Raw genomic sequence first — 12099 nt, forward strand, 5'->3', positions numbered from 1 at the left:
AGTTAACACACATCTGAAGGTTATTTTTGAGGGGAAAGGCCTTGCATCATTACCAAACCCTGAAAAATGCTGACAAGTAAGCAGGAAACCATGTAGGGAAGCTCCTACAAGACTGTTTCCTTGTGTGGCCCATTTTGTTGTCACCATAACGGTTCTTGATATTGACTAATGCTAACATTCAGCCATTGCCCTCTTCAGAAACTGCCTCTCCTGAAGCAGCAGCAATCTTAGTTAGCAGCTTCATAATGGCTCAGGTGCATCTATCATTGCAACGTCCCAGGGCAAAGATGACACAAGCTTTTCTTTCACAATTTTCTGTCCCCTTTGATTGCAGAGTTTAGTGGACAGTGCATCTTATGTCCTTTATTTGGTTCGATCCTCTAATGTGTGTGAAAGAACTTTGATCTGCCTTGCAAGTTTGCCACCGCCAAAACAATTGAATATTTCAGGGTTCCTCAGTGGTATATCAAGTAGCTCTACACTTTATACCGACTGCACCCAATTATGTGGTCTACTGTTGTGACGTTGGGTCTCTAGGAATTTGATTCATGTTTAGATCTTTTCCACAGCTTCTACCTCTTCCACCCTCTCTCCTATGGAATGATAGGACCTCTGGCTTCTGATCTCAACAGCCCAATGGCAGGGCTTAGGTGGCTGGAAACATGGGAGTTCTAGATACAGCCTGGGGGGAAAAGGGAATAAACAAGAAGACAAGTGGTGAAACCCACTGCACAAGAGCTTTGAAGGATTGTTTCCCCAACAGCATTTCTGCGCTGAAGCAGTGGACTGTCAACCTTGAGGTCTGAGAAGAGGAGGTGGCAACTATGAAGGAGAACCTCTCTGTGGGTCCTAGAACCCCATTTACTTGAACCTGCTGCTACTTAAAAGTTTGAACCATCCAAGCAATATGTTAACTGTCCCACAGCCATGGGCTCCACAGTGGTGTCATTTTGTGTGAGTTGGAGGACGTGTGTGTTTTGCAAGGGTATCTCTCATGTCTTCCTGTCTCTGCTCATAAGGGATTTAACAGAGCTCAGGAAAGATCAAGTGCGTGTAACAGAGGAAACAGTCTTCTGAGACCAGGATAGTTAATATCCAATAACTTCTTTTTTCATGAACTTAAAAGTATTTGTGTACATATGGTACGTGCTCCTGGGAGAGTCTTCTGACTGCTTTTCTAAGTTCAGGGACTTGGACATAAAGCATAAAGCTTTCTGCGATCCAGTGCTCTGTCTGCCCATCACACAAAAGGCAATGAGTTGTTTTTGCATAAAGCCTTTGCTGTCTGAGCACAGACACCCATTCAGAATAGCCTTTAACAGTTACCTGGAAGATCTCGTGCAGAAATGAAGCTGCAGCATTCCATTCTTCGGATTATCCTTTTGTTTAAGAAGCTCCAAAGCAGAGAAAGATGTTTTTATTATTATTGTTTAGGTTTCCTGCCCTAAATTCCTCTGACAGTGAGGAATGGTGCCTTTGAGTGAGTGTGTGCGTGCATGTGCGTGCATGCGTGCTAGAAGTTGAATACATAATGTTAAAGCTTGTGCTGAGAGCTGTGATGTCACTCATTCTACTAATTCAGTTGCCTACTAACACTTCTTCCTGTGGGGAAGCTTGTATCTCTTTAATGAATGTAGAGTGTGCAGAACATGCTTCTAACTGCTATGGTACAGGAATGTTGATTTTTTTTTAATGCATGTGTTTTTTTTAAGGAGGAATTAACCTCTGTGTCGTATGCTATCAAGAAAGGGAGGGATGTAGCTTGATAAGCAGAATAGAGCTCTTCAGTTGCTTAGTGGGAATCCACTTCTGCAGCGATGTGAGAAAAGTTTGACAAAAAGGTTGAGCAAGGCGTTCCCCTGCAAAACGTTCTTTTAATTCCATCTCTTGTTCTCTGGAGCAAATTCAGCCTTGGCTTCTGTTAAATTGGTCCCCTGAAGCCTTCTTTTGTACATGACACAGAAATTGAGGCCACCCAGTAATTCATTTTAGTGTCTGTGTTAAAGCTTGAAGCCTGCCACTTCCTATCCCTCTGTGCCATCATCAAAGGGCTATCTCTGTTGGCATGGAGACGATATGCCAACATTCCCAGGAGAGGCTGGATGAGGCATGTTGGCTGCTGTCAGGCTGCCAGGTCCATTAAGAAGGGAAACACAAGACTGATTTAGCTGGTCTGGCTTAACTAGTTTAAGACTGTCGTGACCAGCCTTTCAGTTAGCAGAGATGATGATGGGTTCCAGCCTTTGATTTTAACTCACTTGTTGACAACTGGTGGAAATTGCTGAAATGAGTTACCGGTACTGGTTTTGATATGATTACCGTTTCCTGTGGCAGGAAATACGCTCGTGTGGCTGACCTGACTCCTCAGATATTATATATAGAAAAGAAGGGAAGTCACGAAAACTTCCCATTATTCTGCATCTTTGTTGCTGGGAGAACCAGTAGATTGTAAGTACAATAGAATATAGGCAGTAACAATACAGTTGATAATCATAGAAAAGCAATAAGATAGCCAGCTGTTACTAAGAGGACTTGGCCGTCTTGTATTTCACGAAGCACTTGACTAGATTTCCCTGAGGTTAGGTCCCATCATGAAGTCACTGAACTATTCAATTTTGCCTTTATTAGTGGATTCCATGTTATAGTACTTTTCTACATCAGTTAAATATTAGCAACTGCTGTTGCTTTTCGGAGGAGGGAAACCCATTTCTTTTCCCACCCCCTGAGATCAAGAGATATTGATCAAGGTAATATTTCTACTACTTAATTCAATTATTCAGCAAGGCTATCTATACATTTCATCCTTGGATTCTACAGTACTCCAGTGGGTGACTGTTTATTGTCGCCTTCCCTTGCATTCTGAGAAATCTCACATCCCAACATACACCTGTATACCTACACTACGAGTGCTGTCCCTAGCTGAAAGATGCTGCTGTCTTGAGCAGCTAATTCTTTTGAAGTTTTTCTGACAGGACTTCTTTACCACAGTAGAAGGGGATCATGGATACTAAACACATAGAATCAGAATCTTTAAAAAAAGTCAACAAGTGTCAGGCTTGCCATTCCTATTAGCTGTCACTCTATGGTACTGGTCTTCTAATACTATCGAGCTCTATGTCACTCTATGACATAGAGCTTTTTAGCTTTGGAAGAGTAGCACCAATATAAGTAAGCAAATAAGTAGGTTCTGTGGGCAAGATCTGTGGTCTGGAGTTGTTTTCAGTGAATGTGCCTTAGCTGTGCAGCAGTTATGACTTCACTGTGGACAAGTGGCCTTCCATTTGATAAATGGTGTTGATAGGTGTGGGTGTCTCTAACCCATTAGTGTCTTTTCACAAATCAGTTAATGGCTTATAAAAGGGCTTTCATAGCTTAGCAACTCACCTATTCCATCACAGTTCTAATGAACGACCCCCATTTCTTCTTCTTTAAAAACTCCCAAAGTATTTGACTCAAAACAGGGTATGGGTCAGATTATGTGTTTTCTTGAGTGCAAAATATCCCTGTAGAAGGCAGACCTCTGTGGCTCTGCAGATATCATTCATTATGTTTGAAGGGTAATAACATTTATAGGATCAAGTTTGCATTTATAGGATCATTGACTTCTCTACCAGTGGTTGCATCTACATGGCCTAGACTCCAGATCCAGTAATCAGAACTGCCTCCCCTTCCCCCTCCTCCAGTGGTCTTACTGGCACCCAGAGAATTCTGTTGTGATGGAATATGTGCCTAAATAAAACTTGTGTCTTGGGCAGTTTTTTCCCTTCCATATTAATGTAGGACTAACAAGTATTATTCTACAGTATTCCTTCTAGGAAGGAAGGAATAAAAATCAGCAATAAAAATTCCTGATGTTCTTCTTGTGGAATGACACTATGATAGCTCATTCCTCGGCAAGTACTGTGTTCTGTATTGGTTTGTCATTCTGTGTATTATGGTCAAGAACCCCATGTCCAGAGTGTAGCAGATAACATTTGCCAGAAACGGCACAAATTTTATTTGCATAGAGTCCTAAGTGGTAGGTAAGTAGAACTGAACTACTCATTCAGAAACATTGGCCAGCCCATCTTGAATTGGATCACTTCAAACTGAAAATGGAGGATCAGTCACATGTTTAAATGTTTCTTTACTTAAAAACAAGCAACCTTTCACATATACAGCTAGCATATCAGGTAGGCCTGGCTAGAACCCTTCTCTGTGACATGGGAGCTTTTTGCAGGCAGGAAGTTCCTGGAATGGAAGAGCATTTGTGCCAACCATCACCTCTGCCTTGAAGTGAGGACCGCGCCACATAGTGCTCCTGAATCTGTAGTTCATCTCTTAATGCGATTGCTTTGAAGGAGTGATTTGGTCTCTGCCCTAGGCATCTGTGTGTCTGTAGTGTCTGATGTAGTTATCTACTGCTCCTGGGCAGCTTCCTGCATTACGAATTTGTCTTACTAATGCTGCTGATGTTGAAGTGTGTGTTTGTGTGTTGTATGTGTTTTTTGTACATTATCACCATCTACGCATTTCAGACTGAACCTGCTTCAGTGCACTGCCGTGTAATGGTACTAAATGGAAGGATAACTTGCCTTTGGACTGGCACTGGCTTTTGTAAAGGGATTAACTGTAAATGGGATAGAATTTCCATCATACTTTTGTAATAAATAGCCTTTCTTTCCAGTGTCCTGCTGATTGCTGATTGTTATTATTTTTCCTACTTCAGCCGTCAGGATCAGCCTCAAGCGACATGGACTAGATTAGTGAAAAAAACACTAATTCTGGTCGCGGTGTAGCCACAGCTCATGGCCATGCTTGCTTTTCCTGAGTTCCACCAGCAGGAATTGACCTCTCCACTCTTTGGATTAAAGAATGTACACATATAGGGCGAGGAGTTGAGGAGCGGGGGAATATATTTGTACACAAAGATCCTGTGGCAGTGGTTTGCCATGCTATGGTGGAGTCTCTTTGATTCCTGCCACTTCTTACTGGTGTTTGATACCGGCCAAAGTTTGATACCGAAGGTCAGCAGTAGCCCTTTTGGTCTACAGTGGAGTTTCTCACGATCCCATTGTTGGCACTTAGTTGCTATTAAAACACAGGTCTTGATCCATTTGGGAAGACAGTAGTCTGTTTGTTGAACTCTTTTTCTGTTGCTTATTGCCCTTATTACACCATCAAATGGATTCTTAAAATCAAAAGGGTGTTGCCCGTATTATAAAATGCAGGTGCGTGCAAATTGAGACCCTTGCTGTAGAACAGCAAGTTCAAAACAAGAATAACACTGATATAATGAGGTAATCTGACTGTTGTGCATCCAGCTGAGGAACCAAGCTGAGAGCTTGGAATAGTTGGCAGAGTAATATTCCATATGTCAGAGCAATAAAGAGGGCTATTGCAATATAGGCTTATAGTGAGAAACTTCATTATAGATTATTTAATTACTCACTCCAGAGGGAAAGTGATGGGATCATTTAAAAAAAATACATGGTATATTGGAAAACTCAGTGATGGCTCTTCTTTGTTCTACCCCCCCACACTTGCCCTTTTTGTTAATGGTAAAACCACTGGCATGATTGCCTAGAAAATCTGCTTTTCACTGCCACTGAATATATGCTTATTATTGAATGGGGTAGGCTATCAATTCAGAAACGGTGCAGCTAGTGTTACCTTAACCAGCTGATTTGTTAAATAGCCGTCTTTAAAGCTTGAATACCTTTTAAAATCTAATGGTTTGTGTGAAATAAATCAAGATTCATCCAAATTCTGAATGAGCATGTCCAAATACCACAGGAAGTTGGAAGTAATCAACTCTCTTGTTTGACATTTTCCACAAAGATGCCAATAGTGTCAATTTAGCAAGGTGCTGAATGCTTTTCCTCTCGTTTCTCTCTACTTCTTGTTGAGTTGGTGGAGGAATTCAGATGAGATGGAAAGTAATAATATAAAGATGTTCATTATGCTATCGTGATGAGTTGGAGTAAGCTGAAGGCACAGAAATGTCTAGTGCAAGCCAATAGAAGGCAGGCAGTAGCATCTGACTTGGAGCTGGCTAGCTAGTTTATTTGTTTAAGACCTTTTTATGCATCCCTTCATATTGGATTTCAGGACAGTGAACAGCATAGAGCAGATCTAGAGGGGAAAAACAAAAAGAGGAGACAAAACGTTAGTGCATACTAACGTATGATTAAATTTATAAAATGTGTCAGTATGCCTGGCTAATAAAAAAAAAAGTGTTTGCTTGGAGCTAAATGGCAGCATCATTGAAGCCAGGCAAACTTATTTGGGGGTGCTACTACTGTGAGAGCTTTGTTTTTGCACCTCTTGGAGGACATATATGGAGATGGACTTTGGCAGATGCTATTTAATACCAGGCAGGTTGATATGGAAGTAGATGCTCCTTCAGGTACAGTACTTGAGTTCAAAGCCATTTAGAGCTTTAAAGGTAAGAACTAGCCCCTTAAATTAATCCTGGAAGTGAACAGGCTGCCAATTAAACTTTCTAAATCGGTGTAGTTTGGGTGGACCAGGTTTGGATGGCCAGTCACAATTCTGGTAAGCTGTGTTCTGTACTCATTGAAACTTCTGAACCGTCCTCAAGGACAGCTGTATGTAATTCATTAAGGAAATGGATACATGATTACGCCAGACTCTCTGTGTCTAAGAGTGGCTGCAGCTGGCAAACCAGCAGTAGCTGATAAAAGGGACTCCATGGTAGCAGGCAATCATCATTTTTACAGCATTATGGGACTTTGCTGAAATGGAGACATACAGCTGAGTGTCATCGGCATACTGGCTGAACTTAACTCTTACATCCCGGAATAAGCTCACCCAGTAATTTCATATAGTCATTCAAAAGTGGGGATAGGCTGGAACACTATGGGATCCCTTAGCACAAGGGGTTGAGAAGAACCATCCCAATGCCACTTCCCAGAGCCCCATTTGCAGTAGGAAGGGAACTGCTGAGCCTTCCATTCCCAACTCACAGAGCTGGTGCAGAAGGATGTCAGGGCTGAAGCTATCAAAAGCTGTGAAGAGATCAAGGAGGGTCAACAGGGTTGTGTTCCTGCTGTCTCTCATCAGAGGTTAGCCACTGGGATAGCTAAGGCAAAAAAGTTGATCCATTCCTGTTTTTCCTTACCAGACAGGAATTCACAGCAGTACACGGAAGAAAGACAAGAATGGTCTTCAGATACTAAACGGCAAGGAGCGTCCATCCCATTTTTGTTCCTTTCTGCTACAGGAATTTAGCTGTTAAGGCCTTCCTGGGCCAACACAGTTAGGTCTTTTCCTCCTCTTAAAAAAACCACAGGCTACTCCAGGCATAGGCAGACTTGGCCTTCCAGATGTTTTGGGACTACAGTTCCCATCATCCCTGACCACTGGTCCTGTTAGCTAGGGATCATTGGAGCTGTAGTCCCAAAACATCTGGAGGGCTGAGTTTGCCTATGCCTTGGCTACTCTAAAAGTTTCTTATCAAAGCTAAGCATATTAAGGAACCTTTGATTTTTCCATTGAAATCAATGGGATGTTAATTCGCTTAACACTGGCCAGATTGTGCCCAGTGTTTATCAGTTTCAAGGTATAAGATACCTAAGGCACACTTTGGTCAGAAATGTTACAGCATCAGGAAAATTAAAGCCTGCTCTGCTGACTGCATTTTCTTCTTACATAGTTGATGAACAGGGTCTTTAAATCAAATAGAATGAAGGTAAGTAATGAAATGGTTGAAATATGCAAAGTTTTTGGGTACTGGACAAATGGTTTCATGTAGGTCCGTCCTACTGATTCCTGGAATGAAACCCATAGTTCTTCATTTGATTCCCTTGGCTGAGTCATGCAATGCTGCCCTTTTGACTTTCATTTTGTAAAGTAATCCCTAGCTGCCGGGGCATTAGGAGACATTTAGGTTCACACTCTGTTCAGTGCAAAGGGAAGTCTTAACATGGCCTGGTTTTTTTTATGGCAATGTTCTTGCATGGCTCAGATCCTTTGAGGTCATTATTGCTGCCCCACTGGTTTCCCCTTTAGCTTGATGGCAAGAGGAAAACGGTCCAGTTGTAGCCCTTATCATTTATGTAAAATATTGTTAACCTCAACAAGCCTTTCTGCTGCTTGTTATGCAATCGCATTTGAGAGTAGCTTTGCTATATTGTGGCCTGCAGGGGATGAGCTGGAAAAGTTCTGTGAGCTCCTTTTTTCTTAGCCTGAGAGTGATATGGAGAAAGAACTGTCGTGTTGTCTCATTCCTATCGCTAGGGAAGAGAGGGTGGGGGACCCAGCCTGTGAAACTGGCATAAAGATGAGCAAAGAGACTAGGGGAGCTTGATCAGAACCGCATTATTCATGAAGATATTCAGAAGTTGAATTTTTGAAATGGAAAGCAGTCTGGAGGGGGTTTGTTTTAATTACTCCAAAGTGCAATTGCAGAGATGGGAACCCGAAATCATCATGGTGCACTGTGAGGTCTCAAGCCAGAGCTTTGAGCAGGATAGAGGCTACTTAGTGCAGAAGCAAAGCATAGAACAGCCTTCCCCAACCTAGTGCCCTTGAGATGTTTTGGACTGCAGCCCCCCAGCATGCATGGCTAATAGTCAGGGATGAAGGGAATTGTTTTTGTTGTTGGCATCCATCTGTCTTGAGAGACAACGGAGTGTGCCTCTGGGGGTGAAGTCAAACGGCTGCATCAGCAGCACCAAAGTGAGCTCCCTGGGTCACAAGCCTGGGCAGTGTGTATGGAGCTCCTGGGCTGCTCAGATGACGAAACCCCACTCTTGGCCTCAGTGATGTGGTCCAACAAGATCTGGAAGGCATCAGATTAGGAAGGCTCATGTAGAGGTAGACTTGTCCGTAGTCATAGTGACAAGAACACAATTTATAAGTGGTTTCTTGTTCTCAGCCTGTCTGCAACAGCACCCTGCTGTAGCAATTTGCAAGGCACTTTAGGGACAAAATGGCTCAGATATGGGCAGAGTTGAGTTGAGTTAGAGCAAGTCCATTAGCTAGGAATGCCTATTTCCAGCTACAGCTGGTTCACCACCTACAGCCCCTTTTGAACAGGGATAACTTGGCCATGGTACTCCATGCTTTGGTAACTTACAGATTGGGTTATTTCAAAGTGTTCTACATGGGGTGCCCTTGCAGACAACTTGGAAAATTCAGCTGGTTCAAAAAGCAGTGGCCAGATTACTGGCCATAACCAGGGCTGGCCCACCCACAAGGCCAGGTGAGGCAACCTGAGCCTACGATGAAAGGATTTCCAGCATTACACTCTGAAGAGGGTCTTTCTTCTCCCATAGATGCATCCTAGGATCCAAACAGACATGAGTCATTGTGCCCTGTCTCCTTTCTGCTCCCCTGTCACATAACTCCTCCCCAAGCTTCTAACTCACTTCACTCATTTTGAAAGGCCCCACTCATTTTGCCGTCTCACACAGTGCTCCCTTTGATGCTTTGTATCCTCCTAATGGCTCAGCCCAAAGTTGTCACCTTACACAGAAGCCAGCTTGGCTGAATTGGCCCTTAAAACATGCTGATTCCACAGAATTAGCATTGTCCAGCACACAGGTTAGTGCAGCTCTGGCTCATGAGTCTAATACACAGGTTCTGGCTTATTTCCCAGTTGTAATACTCCAAACATTGATTAAGTTCTAAGACCTATTAGACCCAGGAATTTAGGGTGTCTAGCACCCACCAACTCCTAACAGTATGCTAAACTACAACATTCTGATTGAAATGTTCATTGTTGAAATGTAGAATACTTATCTCTACAGTTTTCTTACATGTGTCCAAAGCTAGCGAGAGGTGTTCTTTTTAGGACGCAATCCTATGCTTGTTTACTGCTAAATCCCACTATTAATTCTACTTGCCAGGTAAGTATGCATAGGACTGCAGCCAAGCAGAGCAATCTGAATTAAGTTTGCTTGAAATTAAGCCCCTCTTGGTTCAGTTATGTTTACATTCTTGTGAGTGGATTTAGGAATGCAGCCTTACAGTACAATCTTGTGCTAGGAGTAAGCTCCATTGAATTAAATTGGCACTTACTTCCAAGCAAATATACATAGGCTTATGCTGTTACATAAGAGTGTGCTGTGGTGAGCTTAACTTTCCCCAGATTGTGGAATGTGGACTGAACCTTACAATAGAAAGCAGGTGTGGGATTCTACCAGTAACCAGGTTACCACTACAGGTGTTAATGCAAATGGCCTAGCTTCGCCAAACTGTAATGAACGAACAATACATGCCTAGAAGTATCTGATACCATGACTTGGCATCAGCTTTGGAGGCTGGGAGTCTAGTGTTCCGTAGCAGGAGAAAGTCCAGTGTATCAAAATCCTACTTTGCATATTCCGAGGTGAAGCCTGGTAAAGCGCCCAGGCTGAGGCCTTGTTCCATTAGCCTGTTTAGCACGAAGTCAGATAAGGTTACGTAACAAGCCATTTGGGGGTGATGCTGTCATAGGTTCCAAGATGCTGGAAGGTTTTGGAGCATGCAAGTGTGTTCTGAGACCCTTCCACAATGTCTGCAGGTTGCATTGCCTGCTTGAATGCTCACTGAAAGGTGGGACAAGAGAGGTGTTTGCTTTGCTTATGACAATTCCCTTTAGGTCACCCTCATCCTGTCAGTACAACGGCAGCCATAGAAACTCCTCTGACACCAGACTAGCAGGGAGCAAGTCTGCTCTATATGCAGCGGAGAGAGAGACTGGGGCTGTCAAGCTCCTCTGGCACTTGTGTGCCTGGCAACGTGCTCATCTGTCATCTCCTGGGTGATGCTGCATGCTGCCCTGAAGGTCTAATCGGCTCTCAGCCTTGACCCTCCTGCTGCGTGGGTTTGTTTCTGGCTATTGCTTTTTTTTTTTTTATCTGGAGCTTGGCAGACTTGTTTATAAGAGGGAGGAGAGGCATTATCTCTCCCTTTTCGAATATGAAATGGAAATGCCACTGCATGGAGCTTTTAAGTGGCAGATCTGAAGTCTTCCTGGTTGTGCTCCCACACCCCAAAATGAAACTAAAGTGTGACAGTCAAGGGGCATCTGTCAAAGTGGCATGGCCCTAGCTGAGAAATTTCTTAGAGTAGAACAAGACATTGAAAGAAGACGAGCTTCTCCCATCTTCCTGGTAAAATGTGCCATTAAGTCAGGGTGACCAAGGTGGCCTCCAGATGTTGGACTGCACCTCCCATCGTCTCTGCTGATGGGTTGATGGGCGTTGTAGTCTGGCAACGTCTGGAGGGCACTACATCAGCTAAACCCTGCATTATGCTAATTTCGTTTGGCTGTGTGTTTCCCTGGCCCTGCCTCACATTGATTGTCTGTTGGGGTAGGATACATGAAGAGTAGTATCTCTTCAGGCAGAACTGAGGAGAGGGAAGAGAAAGACCTGCATCTTTTCCAATATCTAATTTTGCCTGGAGGGGATTTCATGCTGTTGTCACCTGGGTTCTGAGGACTCTTTGCACAGCGGTGCAGTGTCCTCGCCTTGCCCAGTGCACTTAACAGCTGGCCTGAGGCCTCCATGTAAAAGTTCAAGTTCGTTCCCCCTTAAAGTGAAATGTTCCTTTTGCATGTATGTCCCTTTTTAATAATTCATTGGTCAGGCATTCCACCACCATGCAAAGAGGATTCCTAGTTCAGGGTAGAAGTCTAAGAGAATGATCTTTATTATTTGCTGAGTGACTCATCCCAGAGTTCATTAGGGGTACTCTCATTTTGACTCAAGAAAATCACCCTTTTATAGTTCAAATCGGGGAAAATAAATACAGTAAATGGACAAAAGTACATAGAAGATGCATTACCTCATATTACACAGCTGACAGCTCACAGTAACCTCCACATTGGCAAGAGGTTGTGTGCCTTCCCAATTCCTCTGTAAAACATCACACATCCACATTCCACACTGCTTCACACATTAAACACTCACTTCCATCTGAGACTCAGGAAACACCAGGAAAGGAAATGAAGCCGCCATCGGAGGTGGTAACAATGAAACTGACCAATCACAGTGCTAGAGTCCAACTCCTTCACACATTAAACGCTTGCTTCTGTCAGACTCAGGAATCACCGTGACAGGAAATGAGGCCGCCATCGGGGGTAGCAATGGAACTGACGATTCACTG

General features: G+C 43.3%; 1 protein-coding gene across 6 annotated transcripts in view; it reads left to right on the forward strand.

The window, feature by feature from the left end:
• The window catches only part of POMT2 (protein O-mannosyltransferase 2), a 43397-nt gene that overhangs the window by 28868 nt on the left and 2430 nt on the right, over positions 1–12099 (forward strand). The window contains exons 21-22 of one of the 6 annotated variants that reach the window (XM_081911057.1): positions 2335–2448; positions 7127–7327. In XM_081911057.1, the coding sequence (XP_081767183.1) occupies positions 2335–2448; positions 7127–7181 (169 nt within the window). In that variant the 3' untranslated portion in view covers positions 7182–7327. Of the gene's footprint in view, positions 1–569; positions 4669–7126; positions 7328–12099 lie in introns of those variants that run through there. The other 5 variants (XM_081911062.1, XM_081911058.1, XM_081911061.1 and 2 more) reach the window with 5 other exon arrangements.

This window comes from Podarcis melisellensis (genome assembly GCF_964234715.1).
Source record: "Podarcis melisellensis genome assembly, chromosome: 1".
In the NCBI taxonomy this organism is placed as follows: Eukaryota; Metazoa; Chordata; class Lepidosauria; order Squamata; family Lacertidae; genus Podarcis; species Podarcis melisellensis.